The 17,735-nt window shown below is 50.3% G+C and overlaps 1 protein-coding gene across 3 annotated transcripts in view; it reads right to left on the bottom strand.

Annotated features, from left to right (window-relative positions):
- Nucleotides 1–17,735, bottom strand: part of GIGYF1 (GRB10 interacting GYF protein 1) — a 59,482-nt gene that overhangs the window by 12,215 nt on the left and 29,532 nt on the right. For 2 of the 3 annotated variants that reach the window (XM_083410089.1, XM_083410088.1), the window contains exons 14-25: nt 17,290–17,447; nt 15,765–15,924; nt 14,696–14,862; nt 12,995–13,095; nt 12,348–12,452; nt 8,429–8,529; nt 5,298–5,380; nt 4,136–4,288; nt 3,000–3,116; nt 2,733–2,888; nt 804–979; nt 545–702 (exon numbers count right to left, since the gene is read on the bottom strand). In XM_083410089.1, the coding sequence (XP_083266215.1) occupies nt 545–702; nt 804–979; nt 2,733–2,888; nt 3,000–3,116; nt 4,136–4,288; nt 5,298–5,380; nt 8,429–8,529; nt 12,348–12,452; nt 12,995–13,095; nt 14,696–14,862; nt 15,765–15,924; nt 17,290–17,447 (1,635 nt within the window). The remainder of the gene's footprint in view (nt 1–544; nt 703–803; nt 980–2,732; nt 2,889–2,999; nt 3,117–4,135; nt 4,289–5,297; nt 5,381–8,428; nt 8,530–12,347; nt 12,453–12,994; nt 13,096–14,695; nt 14,863–15,764; nt 15,925–17,289; nt 17,448–17,735) is intronic. The other variant, XM_083410090.1, reaches the window with a different exon arrangement.

Here is a 17,735-nt window from a genome sequence, read left to right on the forward strand (position 1 = left end):
TAACAGGGCTTTGCTGAGGCTGCTCGGGGGTCTCCCTCCAAATTTCCAGCTAAATTTTTTTTGGGGGGGGGGGCTGTATTCACAACCTAGCACTGTAGAGTTGGAAGGGACCCCGAGGATCATCTAGTCCAACCCCCTGCAATGCAGGAATATGCAGCTGGTCCATACAGGGATCGAACCTGCAACCTTGGCATTATCAGCACCATGGTCTAACCAACTGAGCTATCCAGGCTAACCCGCCTCCACCCTCTTCCATGCGCGAAGCAAGGATCCACGCAGGTGCCGTTAAAACCGCCCCCTCCCGCGCTGCTAAAATCTGGCACCAAAAAACAGCTTTTTCATGGAGCTGGAGGGGACACCGGGGGGTCATCTATCCCAACCCCCGCTGAGGTCCGGGGTTTTCTCGACTGACCGCCTCTGGGCCTGTGCTACCCTCCTTCTGATCCACCCCGGGGCAGCCTTGGGGGGGGGGGAAGGGGGGCCCCTGTCCTGCTGTCCCTCCTCTTCCTCTTCTCCCCCCTCCCCCTCCCGCCTCCCCCCATACCATCAAGGTTGCTGGAGGTATTGAGGGCATGGAGCATTTGCTCACACCACTGCGTGAAACCGTCCTGCGGCTTGTGGATTCCCTGAAGCAGCTTCAGCAGCTTCTCCTCCTCATCCGTCTTCTTCCGGCTCTGACGGCAAGAGGCGTTGTACGTGTCCCTGGAAGGGAAGGAGACCAGGATGTGTGTGTGTGAGAGAGAGGTCGGATCCTGCCCCTCTCCCCTGGCCAAGCCCTACTGTCCGCCCGCCCCGCTGCTCACCCCAGGGACGGGCTGCTGCGGCTGTTCTTCAAGCCAAGGCTCCGGGCGAGGGGGCCGGCGTTCTTCATGCTCTCCTCCCAGAGGCTGATGGAGCTGTTTTTCTCGTGGGCTCCCCACAGCGGGCTTGAGTCGGCCCCCCACTGAGACGGGAGGCTGGTCAGACTGTGGCCGCCGTGCTATGGGGAGAAAGAGAGAAGCTTGAAGCTGCTTGCAGAAGCCCAACCCCAATACAGCTGCTGAAATAACAACAACACCAACAATAATAATAATACAGTGGTGCCCCGCAAGACGAAATTAATTCGTTCTGCGAGTTTTTTCGTTCTACGAGTTTTTTCGTCTTGCGAAGCACCACTGTGTATTGACGGTTTCCCATAGGAATGCATTGGCAGTTTTTTTTAAAAAGACGCAAGACGTTTTCGTCTTGCGAAGCAAGCCCATAGGGAAATTCGTCTTGCGAACCAACTCAAAAAACGAAAAACCCTTTCGTCTAGCGAGTTTTTCGTCTTGCGAGGCATTCGTCTTGCGGGGTACCACTGTAATAATGTTAATTACTTATAGAATAGAATTTATTATTTATACTCTTGCTGCTCTGGCTTCTGGGATTCAGAACACTTTTTTCCTTATTTTCCTCCTCCAAAAACATAGGTGCGTCTTATGCTCTGGTGCACCTTATAGAGTGAAAAAACGGTATCGCCCGCTTGGACTACTGCCATGCGCTCTACGTGGGGCTACTTTGAAGGTGACCCAGAAACTGCAACTAATCCAGAATGTGGCAGCCAGACTGGGGACTGGGAGACCACATAACACCGGTCCTGAAAGACCTACATTGGCTCCCAGGACGTTTCCAAGCACAATTCAAAGTGTTGGTGCTGACCTTTAAAGCCCCAAACGGCCTCAAAAGTCCAGTATGCCTGAATGAGCGTCTCCACCCCCATCGTTCTGCCCGGACACTGAGGTCCAGCTCCGAGGGCCTTCTGGCGGTTCCCTCCCTGCGAGAAGCGAGGTTACAGGGAAGCAGGCAGAGGGCCTTCTTGGTGGTGGCACCCGCCCCGTGGAATGCCCTCCCACCAGATGTCAAGGAAATAAACAACTATCTGACTTTTAGAAGACACCTGAAGGCAGCCCTGTTTAGGGAAGCTTTTGATGTCTTACGGTGTTTTTATACTTTGTTAGAAGCAGCCCAGAGTGGCTGGGGAAACTCAGTACGTCGTCATCGAAGGCCCTTTACACAGGTAAAGTGGCAGCCCTGTTCAGGGAAGTTTTTGATGTGTGACATTCAGATGTGTTTTTAATCATTGTTGGAAGCTGCCCAGAGTGGCTGGGGAAACCCAGCCAGATGGGCGGGGTACAAATAATACCGTATTTTATGCCCTATAGGACGCACTTTTTCCCTTCCAAAAATGAAGGGGAAATGTGTGTGCGTCCTATGGGGCAAATGCAGGCTTTCGCTGAAGCCTGGAGAGCGAGAGGGGTCGATGCGTACCGACCCCTCTCGCTCTCCAGGCTTCAGGAGAGCCCCAGCACCAGCCCCACAAGGTCGGGGGACAGAGGGAGGCGGAACGCCGCCATCCCGTTGTCTCCCGAAGTGGTTTGGAGGCTGACGGTGGGGAGACCCCGCCGCCAGCCCCGCAAGCTCCGGGGACAGTGGGGAGGCGCAGCGCGTCTTCCCGCTGTCCCTGTACCTGATCTGAAGGCGGGCGGCGAGGAGAAGAGCGCTTCTCCCCGCTCCCGGCCCCACAAGCGCCTGGGGGGGGGGGAATAAAAAAAAAATCTTTATTTCCCCCCCCAAAAAACATGGTGCATCCTATGGGCCAGTGCGTCCTATGGGGCGAAAAATACGGTAAATTATTATTATTATTCCTTCTTTTGCCTGGCTGGGTCTTCTCAAGCTGCCCCCCGGGGGGGGGGAGCGGGGGGGGGCTGACTCACGGCTCTCTGCTGCGCCCTCTGCTGCTGTTTCTGAATGTGCCTCTCAGTCTCTTGTTGCAGCTCCAGCAGGGCCTTCATGGAGACGTTCTGCTTGGTCCACAGCGGGTGAGAGTTCTGCTGCTGCTGGATCAGTTTCAGGAGCTCCTGGTGGCGGCACTGGGGGGGGGGGGAGAGAGGCGTCAAGAAGGGAGGGCGAGAAGTGAGCCTGGCGCCCGGCAATCCAGGAGGGCCACCCCACCCAAAAACCCGCACCAGAGCAGGGCTCACCTCTTCCCGCAAGGCCCGCACGTCCCCCAATTTCTGGATGTCCGAGATGCTGAAGCTGTTCTGGGTGGAGGAAGAGCTGTTCACGGACTGCTGGCCCCACGACGAGGAAGAGGGTAGCTGGAGGCAGAGGAGAGAGGGGATTAACTCCACACAAAAGCTTAGAAACAAACTGGGATTATATACCCTACTATGCTAAGCCCGGAACATTGATAGTTACCTATACAGTACTTTCCGCCAGTGAACTACAAGTTAAAAACTTGAAACTCAAAGGACTTGACGGTGTCCCATATCAACCTAGAGGAGCCTGTCCTATAATCGATACCCCCCGTTCCACCCAACCCCAACTAGCAAAATATCAGCCTATATACCGCCATCGACAGTCTATCCTATGATGGCCAAATAGTAGACACTACAGCCCAACGCTAATACGTCAGGCTTTATTGGCCGAGGGAGCCGGCGTCCAGCTTCTGGGTCATGTGGCCAGCAGGACTAAGCCGCTTCTGGCGAGCCAGAGCAGCGCACGGAAACGCCGTTCACCTTCCCGCCAGAGCGGTACCTATTTATCTACTTGCACTTTGACGTGCTTTCGAACTGCTAGGTTGGCAGGAGCAGGGACCGAGCAACGGGAGCTCACCCCGTAATGGGGATTCGAACCACCGACCTTCTGATCTTGGCAAGTCCTAGGCTCTGTGGTTTAACCCACAGCGCCACCCGCATCCCATAATTTTTTTTCCCTATACATGTTGGAAACTATATTATAGTAAGCCCTGTAATGTGACGTTTACCATAATTTTTTTTTGTATACGTATTGGAAATTATAGTAAGTCCTGCAATGTAATATGACGTTTACCGATGTAATATAAGAATGTTGGCAAATAAAATGCAAATTCCAAAAAAATATGAATTTTTCCCCAAAAGCCACCCAAAGAAGGCCCCCACTTTCTTCCAAAGAGTACCCCCACCCAGGCCAAGTCCCAGAGCCTTCAGAAAGGGGGGGAGAGAGAGGAAGGAAGCCGCTGAACACCCACAGGACAAGAGCTCCCGTGGGCCCACACGCTCGCAAGGGGTCTGAGCTGGAGGAAAAGGGGGGCTGCCTGGGCCGGGGAAGAAGAAGAGCTATTGGGCTGGATCCCCACCTGCGCATGGGAGGCCGTGCTGGCGCTGGCTGCCCTTGCCTGCTTGCGCCGGAACACCTCCTCCTCCTCGCGGCGCTTCTGCTCCTCCTGGCGCCGTTTCCGCTCGTCCTCGTCCCTCTTAGCCCTGAGTTCGGCGCCTCTCCGCTCTTGTAGCTGTGGGGTGGGAAGGGGTTGGAGAAGCCGGTTAGGGCGCAAGGAGCCGCCTTGAACAGAATCAGGTGGCCGGGGGTCCCATCGAGCGCAGCACCGCCTGCCCAGAGTGGCCCCAGGGTTTCAGGCGGGGAAGTCTGTCTGAAGGTGAGCTGGCCACAGTGATCCATGTGACGGTCACCTCCAGGCTTGACTACTGTAATTTGCTCTACGCGGGGCTGCCCTTGAAGCTGTCCCAGAAACTCCAGCGGGTGCAGAATGCTGCAGCGAGGCTCCTCACGGGGTCTCTGCCATGGGAGCATATTCACCCAATGCTTTTCCAGCTGCATTGGCTCCCAGTGGAGTACAGGGTCAGATTTAAGGTGCTGTTTATGACTTTTAGAGCCCTTCCCGGCCTAGGACCCTCGTACCTACGGGACTGCCTCTCCCGGTATGCCCCACGGAGAGCCTCAAGGTCCATAAATAGCAACACCCTAGAGGTCCCGGGCCCTAAGGAAGTTAGATTAGCTTCAACCAGAGCCAGGGCCTTTTCAACACTGGCCCTGGCCTGGTGGAACGCTCTGCCTCATGAGACCAGGGCCCTGCAGGATCTGATTTCTTTCCGCAGGGCCTGTAAGACAGAGTTGTTCCGCCTGGCCTTTGGCTTGGAGCCAATTTGATTCCCTCCACCTTTTTCTTTTTTTCTTTTTCCTTTCTCCTCCTGTGATGAGGCTGCATTTTAATATTTTAATGTTTCAATATTTTAATGTTGTATGTTAATCTTGTTTTTAAGTTGTATTCATTCAACTTGTTTTTATGATTGCTTGTTAGCCGCCCCGAGCCCAGCCTCGGCTGGGAGGGCGGGGTATAAATACAAATTATTATTATTATTAGTTATTAAGGTGCCGTTGGGGATCGGTCCGGGGCGCCTTCCACGTGCGAGGCAGAGTCCCTGCCACAGAGCCTAAGTTGCAGGAAGGCCCCAATTCAACCACACGCCCACCCCAGCCCCGCCACGCAATGCGCAACTCACTTTATGTTGCAGTTGAAGTTGTTCTAAGATTGGACCCTGAGTTGAAGAATTAATTGGAATATCCCATAAGCTGGCCTCACCGCCTGGAAAGAGAAAAGAGGGGTTTTGAGACCGTGAGTGGGGAGAAGAGAAGAGGTGTTTCCCATATGAAAATCACGAGTTCGATCCCCTTGTGTCCAGCGCCCCCCAACCCTATAAAAAGCATTGTTCAGAACAGTGGTTTGCCCGACGCCGAAAGGTAAAACTCAAAACAGTGGCGATTAATCGCACCGTTATTCAAATCCAATTGAAGCCGCTTCGTTTAATGAAATCCTCTGGTCTGTTGTTTGACGAGCCAGATCCACTGATACCAGTTTTTTTGGCGTCTGGTGGTCATTTAAACCTCCAGGCCGCCCCCCCCCCCCCAAACCTGGCTCTTAGCACACACACCCCAATCCCAGGTTACTCCATTGCCAACTCTGGGAGCCAGGGGTGTAAAGTCAAGCTTAGGCCTGCCTCTCTGCTTAGACCTCTACCAGAACTTGCGTTTTCCTCCCAGTGGACTTTGAATGTGTTTTGATAAAAGTTTCGCAACCTCTGAACTTTAATCTGTGAGCTACGGGAAAATGGAAGACCCGCCCACGCCAAGGGTGATTCTAGTTCTACGAACGGGAAAAGGAAGGTGATGATTGTGGCAGAATCCGAGACCAGGGAGAAAAGTCGGTGGAAGAAGATTGGAAAAAATTCAAAGTATATTTACAGAAATATTGCAAAATTAATGAATGTTAGAAGGATGCTGGAATGAAGTTATACGGTTTTAGCAGAAATGTTATAAAGAATTAAGCAAAAACTGATTGTTAATGAGCCGAAGTGGAAAATTAAAAGTTAGATTGTGTTAAGATAAATTATAGAACAAAAAATTGAGAAAGATGGAAAGGATTTGCTGAAATAGCTAATTGAACTAGAATACAAAAAAGGGAGGTGTGAGGAGGTCGATGAAATAAGTAAATGAAAGGTAAAGATATGGAAATATTAGATGTGTTTTTAAATGTTTTTTTGTTGTTGTTTTGCTGCAATTTTTTGTTTTTCTTTTTATTTTTGATGTATTGTGTTAAATTTTTTATTGTTTCTTTTTTCTGTAACTATTAAACCTCTAATAAGTATTATTTTTTTTAAAAAAGGTGATGATTGAACGAATGTTGCTCAAAACCACACACACACACACGCCCTTGACAGAGGCACGTGTAGCTGCTGTTTTGCTTGTGTGCGAGAGACCAACATTAAAACTCCCCAACCCAAATTCTCAAGGAAGAGCCCTGTGGGATCCAGAAGCCTGCGCCTCGCTTTTTGAATGCTAGCGGCGAGCCGGCTTAAAAGAAAAGGACGTTATCCTGTTTTATTCTCTTTTTTTACTTTCACAAAATCTATACACCGCTTTCTTTCTTTTTTAAGGAGGGGGGAAAAACTCCGTTGAGGTTTACAATAAAACAAAGGGGAAGAAAAAAGAATAGCAATCTGGGACTTTTAAAAATTTAAAGCAACAAGAAGCTTGAAGAGATAAAATCGGATATGGAAATATGGAACTATCGTGAGAGAACAGGACTGAAATTTGGAGTAGCTTTGACATTCAGATTGTGGGAAGTCGTAAAATTAGAATTACCGTATTTTTTGCTCTATAAGACTCACTTTTTCCCTCCTGAAAAGTAAGGGGAAATGTGTGTGCGTCTTATGGACTGAATGCAGGCTGCGCAGCTATCCCAGAAGCCAGAACAGCGAGAGGGATTCCTGCTTTCACTGCGCAGCGATCCCTCTTGCTGTTCTGGCTTCTGGGATTCAGAATATTTTTCTCCTTGTTTTCTTCCTCCAAAAACTAGGTGCGTCTTGTGGTCTGGTGCGTCTTACAGAGCGAAAAATACGGTAAATTCGGAAGACAATTGGGGTTTTTTGGTTTTTTATTGGATTATGATTTGATATGTTAATTGGATGTCTTTTATTGGAAAATTAATAAACGCTCTAACAAAAATAAATAAATTAAAGCAACGACAGATTAAAACCATTATCCATTTTCTAACCATCTGCAGCAGTGCCAATTCCACTGACCCAAGTGGCTGAGCGGGCGCTTGCGGGGTCAGGCAATTCTTAGGTCATACAATCACCTTGCAACCCAGCTGAGGAACAATCCCATTCGGGGGGTTAGGGGTGAGTAAGGATCTGAACCTCAGATATGCAGATGACACAACCTTGATGGCAGAAAGTGAGGAGGAATTAAAAAACCTTTTATTGAGGGTGAAACAGGAGAGCACAAAATATGGTCTGAAGCTCAACATCAAAAAAACGAAGATCATGGCCACTGGGCCCATCACCTCCTGGCAAATAGAAGGGGAAGAAATGGAGGCAGTGAGAGATTTTACTTTCTTGGGCTCCATGATCACTGCAGATGGTGACAGCAGCCACGAAATTAAGAGACGCTTGCTTCTTGGGAGGAAAGCAATGACAAACCTAGACAGCATTTTAAAAAGTAGAGACACCAGCTTGCCAACAAAGGTCCGTATAGTTAAAGCTATGGTTTTCCCAGCTGTGATGTATGGAAGTGAGAGCTGGACCATAAAGAAGGCTGACCGCCGAAGAATGGATGCTTTTGAATTCTGGTGCTGGAGAAGACTCTTGAGAGTCCCATGGACAGCAAGAAGATCAAACGCATCCATTCTGAAGGAAATCAGCCCTGAGTGCTCACTGGAAGGACAGATCCTGAAGCTGAGGCTCCAATACTTTGGCCTCCTCATGAGAAGAGAAGACTCCCTGGAAAAGACCCTGATGTTGGGAAAGATGGAGGGCCCAAGGAGAAGGGGACGACGGAGGACGAGATGGTGGGACAGTGTTCTCGAAGCTACAAACATGAGTCTGACCCAACTGCGGGAGGCAGTGGAAGACAGGAGTGCCTGGCGTGCTCTGGTCCAGGGGGTCACGAAGAGGCGGACACGACTGAACGACTCAACAACAACAACAACAAAGGATTTGAACCCAGCCCACGAGTACCCAGCCCAAGAACTGTGACTGGCTGAACGCCAAGGCCCTGCTCTTGGGACTGCGCAAAACCACCTCCTCCTCCTCCTCCTTTCACTCTTCTTATGCACAGAGGCCCGAGTTGTCACCTGCTTGCGGTGAGGCTGAGGTATGTGTGTCCCACAGGGACCCGGTATCTGGCACAGATATTGATCGGTTCATAGAAGGAATCATTCCCTGCTCCCCGGCTCTGGAAACAAGGAAAGTGGCAAAGTTAGGGGGCAGGGGAGAAACTCAACCGTCTCAGGGCTTCAAAACAGGATCGGAGAAACCCGTGGAGGCTGGGAAGACGAGCCATGGCTGCTAAACCATGATTGGCTATGCTGTGCCTCTGCGGCTAGCAGAAAGCAATGCTTTTGAACAAATCCCATTTGGTGGAAACCGCAGGAGAGAATGTTCAGGTGCCGCTTGTGTGTTTCCCACAGAGGCATCTGGTTATTATTATCATCATCATTATCATCATCATCATCATCACATAGATTTTCTCATACAACACCTTCTTTCCTAATAGGGACTCAAGGCAGCTTACAGATAAATAATAGCTAAAAGCATACAGATGAAACTTGAAAAATTAGAGTATCATGGAAAAGTTCATTTATTTCAGTAATTCCACTTAAAAGGTGAAACTAATACAGTGGTACCTCGGGTTACAGACGCTTCAGGTTACAGACTCCGCTAACCCAGAAATAGTGCTTCGGGTTAAGAACTTTGCTTCAGGATGAGAACAGAAATTGGGGTCCGGCGGCAGGAGGCCCCATTAGCTAAAGTGGTGCTTCAGGTTAAGAACAGTTTCAGGTTAAGAACGGACCTCCGGAACGAATTAAGTACTTAGCCTGAGGAACCACTGTATATGAGATAGACACAAGACATGCAAAGCCAGGTATGTCAAGCCTTTATTTGTTATAATTGTGATGATCATGGCGTACAGCTGGTGAAAACCCCAACTTAACAATCTCGGAAAATCAGAATATTAAATGAAATCATTGGGAACATCCAACTTCTTCTGCAATTACCTTTTGAGGCTTTCCCTCCTTATGGAGGGTCTCAAGGATGGCTTTCTGCACAACTGAACCAGACTGAGAGACCATTTCAAGGCTCAGGAACCCATTGAAGGTGTTATGGATTGAAGAGCTACTGCACCTTTTCACAATCTTTTCTGAGATTGTTAATTTGGGGTTTTCATCAGCTGTACGCCATAATCATCACAATTATAACAAATAAAGGCTTGACGTATCTCGCTCTGCATGTCATGAGTCTATCTCATATACAGTGGTGCCTCGCAAGACGAAATTAATTCGTTCTGCAGGTTTTTTCGTTCTGCGAGTTTTTCGTCTTGCGAAGCACGGTTTCCCATAGGAAATGCATTGACGGTTTTAAGAAAAAAGCGCAAGACGTTTTCGTCTTGCAAAGCAAGCCCATAGGGAAATCCGTCTTGCGAAGCAACTCAAAAAACAAAAAACTCTTTCGTCTTGCGAGTTTTTCGTCTTGCGAGGCATTCGTCTTGCGAGGTACCACTGTATTAGTTTCACCTTTTAAGTTGAATTGCTGAAATAAATGACCTTTTCCACGATATTCTAAATTTTCGAGTTTCACCTGTACAGATAAAAATAGTAACAGCTAAAAGCATAGAAAATTATAATCAGTAAAGAGCAGAGGGGATGTTTTCAGTGCATTTCTCCTTCTCCTCCACCTGTTTTGGTTTTAATGTAGCTACGTGGAGTCTTTTGAAACCCAGCCTGATGGGCGGGGTATAAGTAAAAAAAGGCAAAGGACCCCTGACAGTTAAGTCCAGTCGTGGCCGACTCTGGGGTTGCAGCACTCATCTCGCTTTATTGGCTGAGGGAGCCGGTGTCCAGCTTCTGGGTCATGTGGCCGGCAGGACTAAGCCGCTTCTGGCGAAACCAGAGCAGTGCGCAGAAACGCCGTTTAGCTTCCTGCCAGAGTGGTACCTATTTATCTACTTGCAGTTACAGACAGGTAGCCGTGTTGGTCTGCCGTAGTCAAAACAAAATAAAATAAAACAATTCCATCCAGTAGCACCTTAGAGACCAACTAAGTTAGTTATTGGTATGAGTTTTCGTGTGCATGCACACTTCTTCAGATACACTGAAATAGAAGTCACGAGACCCTTATATATAGTGAGAGGGTGGGGAAGGGTACTACTCAGAAGGGTGGTAGGAATGGGCGATTGGCTGATAGGTGAGGTAAACCTGTTGATGACTGTTAAAGACTGCAATTGGGCTTACAGGAAAAAGCAAAGGGTGAGATGGCTAACTATAGCTTTATCATGTATAATAATAATAATAATAATAATATATCTTTATTGTCATTGCCCCCTTCGGGGACAACGAAATTACTTGACTGCTCCATAAAAACACTAATTAAACAATACAGTATGATACAGCAAGGGAGATTAGATGACTTTCAAAGTCCGGGCTTCCCATTCAGGGCCGAGATCGCTCTGGAGAAGAAGCAATTCTTAAGACGGCTCGTTCTTGTCTTCATCGTCCTGTATCTCTGTCCCGATGGCAAAAGCTCGAAGAGACAGTGACCAGGATGCGATGGATCTTTTACTATGTTCAGTGCCTTCCTATGGCAGCTTGTGGCATAAATCTGCTCTAAGGTGGAGAGTGGGCAGCCAACAATGCTCTCTGCTGCCTTAACAACCCTGCGCAACCCCATCCTGTCCTGGGTAGTACAGCTTCCGTACCACACACATAAGCCATAAGTGAGCACACTCTCAATGGCACAGTGATAGAAGGCAAGCAGCAGTTGGATTCTTATCTCATTATACATGATAAAGCTATCAGTGTATCTGAAGAAGTGTGCATGCACACGAAAGCTCATACCAATAACTAACTTAGTTGGTCTCTAAGGTCCTACTGGAAGGAACTTTTTAATTTTATTTTATCTACTTGCACTTTGACGTGCTTTCGAACTGCTAGGCTGGCAGGAGCAGGGACTGAGCAACGGGAGTTCACCCCGTCATTGTGGGGATTCGAACCACCGACCTTCTGATCGGCAAGCCCAAGAGGCTCGGTGGTTTACACCACAGCGCCACCTGCGTCCCTGGGGTATAAGTAATAAATTATTATTATTATTATTATTATTATTATTGAGTGGTGGTGAGTCACTTCCGGCCGCCTTGGGCTAAACAAAGCGACTAGCAGATTGAATGAACGATCATAAACACCCCTGGGTGCAGCGAGATAAGACTGTATACCTGAAGGAGCGTCTCCACCCCCATCGTTCAGCCCGGACACTGAGGTCCAGCTCCGAGGGCCTTCTGGTGGTTCCCTCATTGCGAGAAGTGAGGTTACAGGGAACCAGGCACAGGGCCTTCTCAGTGGTGGCGCCTGCCCTGTGGAACGCCCTCCCACCAGATGTCAAAGAGAACAACAACTACCAGACTTTTAGAAGACATCTAAAGGCAGCCCTGTTTAGGGAAGCTTTTAATGTTTAATAGGTTATTGTATTTTAGTGCTTTGCTGGAGGCCGCCCAGAGTGGCTGGGGAAACCCAGCCCGAGGGGCGGGGTATAAATAATAAATTATTATTTTTATTATTATTGGGACGCAGGTGGCGCTGTGGGTTAAACCACAGAGCCTAGGACTTGCTGATCAGAAGGTCGGCGGTTCGAATCCCCGCAACGGGGTGAGCTCCCGTTGCTCGGTCCCAGTTCCTGCCCATCTAGCAGTTCAAAAGCATGTCAAAGTGCAAGTAGATAAATAGGTACAGCTCTGGCGGGAAGGTAAATGCCGTTTCCGTGCGCTGCTCTGGTTCGCCAGAAGTGGCTTAGTCCTGCTGGCCACATGACCTGGAAGCTGGACGCCGGCTCCCTCGGCCAGTAAAGCGAGATGAGCGCCGCAACCCCAGAGTCGGCCGCGACTGGACCTAATGGTCAGGGGTCCCTTTACCTTATTATTATTACTGGGCTGGCAGTGAGGCGCTTGGGAGAAGGGCTGCTGGGAAGCCTCCTTCCTTGGGACTCTGGGGCCACGGGCCTCACCTTGGCTTGAGAGCTTGCAGCTGCTGCAGGAAGGTGGTGAGCTGTTGCTGCGTCAGGTCCCCCGCCGCCACCTTCTGCTGGAGGGAGCACTGGGCATATTGCCTGCTGTGGGGGGGAAGGAAAGGGGGAGAAGGGGTGTCAGGAACCCGTCTGCTGCTTGCAAAGTAGCAGCTCTGACCTCCTGAGATCGGCGTGCACCCCCCCCAATCACCTCCCATGGAACCAGTGGCGTAGCGTGGGTTGTCAGCACCCGGGGCAAGGCAAGTAATTTGCGCCCCCCCCCCGCTGCACTGTCCCTCCCCCAGATAGTCCCTCGCTCTCTCTCCACACCGCACCGCATGCCTGGCACCCCCCCCTCCACAGTGGGCGGCGACCCGGCGTCTCGGATCGGATTCGCACAGCCAGCACTGCAGTTAGAGAGAGTGAGCGAGCCAGGTAGGGGCAGAGAGCTGCGAGTGCGAGCGCCCCCCCCCCCGATGTTGCGCCCGGTGCGGCCGGCCCCCCCTGCACCCCCCACGCTACGCCACTGCCTGGAACAGCCCACCAGGAGGAAGCAAGGATGCCCCAAGGCCTGCTTCCTTCCCCCTCTTCTGCAACGCAATCAATCTTCAAGGGAACCCCGGCGACCGCCCTGCGAGGTAGGCTACCTGTTGACGAGCTGAAGCAGCTGCTGGTGCTGGAGCTGCTGGTAGAGGGCGGCGGTGGCCAGCTCCTGCTGCTTCTTCAGGCGCTCCTGGTCCATGTTTCCCTGGGCAGACAGGAGAAGAGACAAGACCAGCCCAGGTCACAAGCAGGGAAGCGGCAGAGGGAGCGTGGCTCAACAGGCGATGGGCATCGCAATCCATCACCATTTAAATGTGTATACAGTGGCGCCTTGGTTCTCAAACGCCTTGGTACTCAAACAACTTGAAACCCAAATACAGTGGTGCCCCGCAAGACGAATGCCTCGCAAGACGGAAAACCCGCTAGACGAAAGGGTTTTCCGTTTTTCAATGCGCTTTGCAGGACGAATTTCTCTATGGGCTTGCTTCGCAAGGCGAAAATGTCTTGCGAGTCTTGAGATTTTTTTTTCCGCTCCCCACCCCCTGTTTCTAAGGCACTAAGCTGCTAATAGCCTTTTAGCAGCTAATCCGCTAATCCCTTAAGCCTTTAATAGCCGCTAATAGCCGCTAAACCACTAATAGCGCTAATCCGCTAATGGGCTTGCTTCGCAAGACGAAAAAACCGCTAGACAAAGAGACTCGCGGAACGGATTAATTTTGTCTTGCGAGGCACCACTGTAAGTGTTCCAGTTTGTGAACTTTTTCTGGAAGCCGAACGTGCTCCGTTTTGAGTGCTATGCTTCCGATTTAAGTGCCACACTTCCGTTTTGAGTGTTATGCTGAGGTCTGTCTGTTTGCGCTATTTATTTTGTGTTTTTGTGGCTCTTTCTTCTGTTTTTGTGACTGTGTGGAACCCAGTTCAGCTACTGATGCAGTAAGTTGTGGATTGCTTTCATTTTATAATAATAACAAAAAATAATCAATTTTATTTGTACCCGCCCTCCCCAGCCAAAACCGGGCTCAGGGCAGCTAACACCAGGTATAAAAACAATTGATTAAAACACAACTCTTGATTAAAACAAGATTAAGTACAACATTAAAATGCAGCCTCATTTCAGTAGAAACTCAAATCAAAAACTTTTTGGGGATGAAAACGTCAAATCTTCACCAAGGCCAACTATCCAGACTAGTCCTACGTGGGCCAGAAAAAAGCCAGGGAAGTCCCCAGATAGGAGTTCCATCACAGAAGGAGAAAGGAAAAAGAAAAGAGGGGGAGGGGATCAAGTTGATTCCAAGCCAAAGTCCAGGCAGAAATCTGTCTTACAGAAAGAAATCAGATCCCGCAGGGCTCTGGTCTCACGAGACAGAGCGTTCCACCAGGCCGGAGCCATCACTGAAAAGGCCCTGGCTCTGGCTGAGGCTAGTCTGACTTCCTTAGGGACCTCTAGGGTGTTGCTATTTGTGGACCTTAAGGTCCTCCGCGGGGCATATTGGGAGAGGCGGTCCCCTAAGTACGAGGGTCCTAGGCCATGGATTTTATGGATCCATGGTCTCGTTAGATTGCAAAATTCATGTTAAACTTCTGTCTTAGGGGCTGTCTGGAACGGATTAATCCGTTTTGCATTACTTTCTATGGGAAAGCGTGCCTTGGTTTTGGAACACTTTGGTTTTGGAACAGACTTCCAGAAAGGAGTAAGTCTGAGAACCAAGGTACCGCTGTACTGCCCTCCATCCATCGATCTCGGTTAAAAACACAAAAACCTCGCCTTCTCCCCCACCCCACCATCCCCTCCCTGGTCCTCTCACCAGCAAGGGGGGTGGCGATGGACCCGGAGCGAAAGGCACTCTTCCCCACATCTTAATGACTTCGCCCAGTGGCTGGAAGCCCTCGTCGCAGCCTCGCTTCACCAGCAGGGACATGGTGAAGTAGCCGGCCTGGAACCACTCAGCCATCTCTTGAGTCGTGAAGGGGCCTGGAGAGACAGGAAGGGGCAGGTCAGTGGTCCGAGGGGGGAGAATCGGGGCTGCGGATGCAGAGCAGTTGCTGTGCTCCACACACACACACTTCCTGGCTGCAAAGTTCACCTCCCACCCCCCCAATTTATTTTTATTAATTAGAATCATAGAATCATAGAGTTGGAAGAGACCACCAGGGCCATCGAGTCCAACCCCCTGCCAAGCAGGAAACACCATCAGAGCACTCCTGACATATGGTTGTCAAGCCTCTGCTTACAGACCTCCAAAGAAGGAGACTCCACCACACTCCTTGGCAGCAAATTCCACTCTCGAACAGCTCTTACTGTCAGGAAGTTCTTCCTAATGTTTAGGTGGAATCTTCTTTCTTGTAGTTTGGATCCATTGCTCTGTGTCCGCTTCTCTGGAGCAGCAGAAAACAACCTTTCTCCCTCCTCCATGTGACATCCCTTTATATATTTGAACATGGCTATCATATCACCCCTTAACCTCCTCTTCTCCAGCCTAAACATGCCCAGCTCCCTTAGCCGTTCCTCATAAGGCATCGTTTCCAGGCCTTGTTAGATTGTTTTTGTATGCCACTACAGTGGGACATGGGTGGCGCTGTGGGTTAAACCACAGAGCCTAGGGCTTGCCAATCAGAAGGTCGGCGGTTCGAATCCCCACGACGGAGTGACAGTAAGAGCTGTTTGACAGTGGAATTTGCTGCCAAGGAGTGTGGCGGAGTCTCCTTCTTTGGAGGTCTTTAAGCAGAGGCTTGACAGCCATATGTCAGGAGTGCTCTGATGGTGTTTCCTGCTTGGCAGGGGGTTGGACTCAATGGCCCTTGTGGTCTCTTCCAACTCGATGATTCTATGATTCTATCTTTTTTTGGCAATTTCAATCCTATTGCAAAGCTCACCTTGGATCTCCCCCTGGGGATCCTTATAGAACCACTTCATGGCTGCCTCGTGGGAGAGCGGCAAGGCGGCGGCCGTGTTGCGGTGGTCCACGATGGTCTGCGTGAAGTGCTCCTCCTCCAGAGAGCTGTCCTGCAAGGAAGCCACCATCTTCTCTGCTTCCTGGGGGGCAGGCAGGGAAAAGGGGGCAGAGAGGGTTGGGGGAGAAATGCGCAAGGGAGATGATGCGCGTCTGTCGCGAGCTTGCAAAACGCACACCGAGAAATGCACACAACCCCCCCCCCACTACTTCCAAATATTTTGCACTGTGGCGGGTTGGGATGGATGACCCTTAAGAGTCGGACCCCTGCAACACCGGCTCCTAGCTATCCCACCGTCACTGGAATGTTTTCGCTTCTTTACAAACCTGGTATGCATTAAATCCAGGCTTCCTCAAACTTGGCCCTCCAGATGTTTTTTGAGACTACACTTCCCAGCATCCCTGACCACTGGTCCTGCTAGCCAGGGAGCATGGGAGTTGTAGGCCAAAAACATCTGGAGGGACGAGGTTGAGGAAGCCTGTGTTAATCCGACTGCTTTTCCATGGTCATTGCTGTGAGCCACTTACCTGGTTGAGATAAAGGTAAAGGAACCCCTGACCATTAGGTCCAGTCGTGCCCGACTCTGGGGTTGCGGCGCTCATCTCGCTTTATTGGCCGAGGGAGCCGGCATACAGCTTCCGGGTCATGTGGCCGGCAGGACTAAGCCGCTTCTGGCGAACCAGAGCAGTGCATGGAAATGCCGTTTACCTTCCCGCCGGAGCGGTACCTATTTATCTACTTGCACTTTGACATGCTTTTGAACTGCTAGGTTGGCAGGAGCAGGGACCGAGCAACGGGAGCTCACCCCGTCATTGCGGGGATTCGAACTCCCGACCTTCTGATCGGCAAGTCCTAGGCTCTGTGGTTTAACCCACAGCTACACCTGGGGGCAGCTAAAAGTGTTAAATTATTATTATTATTATTATTATTATTATTATTATTATTATTAATTCCCCGACCATCTGGCTGGGTTTTCCCAGCCACTAAGGGCAGCTTCGAACAAAATATTAAACTACAATAGTCCGTCAAACATTAAAAGTTTTTCTACACAGGGCTGCCTTCAGATGTCTCGTAAAAGTCTGTTATGAATCAAACCAAATCCAAAAGGCTGGGATCTTGACCTAGTAATTGGGGGGGGGGGCAGCCCCCACCTCAGCAAGAAGATTCAGAGCTTCTGCAGTGAATGTGGGAGCCAGCCATGAAAACACATTTACTGCAACCAACCAGCCAACCCACACAAGCCAGAGTCCAGGAGCGATCCCATGCAGAGTGATTATTATTATTATTATTAATAATAATAATGATACTACTAATAATAGTAATGATACTAATAATATTAATATCCCGCCCTCCCCAGCTGAAGCCGGGCTCAGAGTGGCTGACAACAATAAAACTAACACAGCAATTCCCTAACACAGATTCCCTTGGCCCTGCCACCCCCGCTCACCTGCTGCAGGTGCTTCATCCCGTCCTCATCCTCGTTGTCCCCAACTGTGAATTCAGTAGTAGCAGCAGCAGCAGTTGCGGACGAGGACGCCGGCGTGGGAAGGGCAGCCACGGCAGCCGGGTTGAGCTGAGCCGGGTGGCTGAGGAGGCACGGATCCCCTGGAGGCGGGAGAGGGAGGAGGGTTCATCCCCTCGCACAGAACGACCGCGTCTCCAAGAGCCCCCCAAACAAGACAAGATGGGCAGAAGAGGAGGGTTACGAAGCCAGCCTGGCCCATTTCTGCCCCTGCCAACCCGTTTCCCTTGCTGCCAGGTTTCCTCGTGATTTAACGGTGTTGCTGCCCGCCTTCTCCACCAGTCTGCAGCAGACAGTCAAGCAGCTGCCCATTGTGACGCCCTGGAAGCGCTAGAACAGGGGTCGGCAACCTAAGGCCCATGGAGGCCATT

The sequence above is a fragment of the Podarcis tiliguerta genome (assembly GCF_965153285.1).
Source record: "Podarcis tiliguerta genome assembly, chromosome: 13".
Lineage (NCBI taxonomy): Eukaryota > Metazoa > Chordata > Lepidosauria > Squamata > Lacertidae > Podarcis > Podarcis tiliguerta.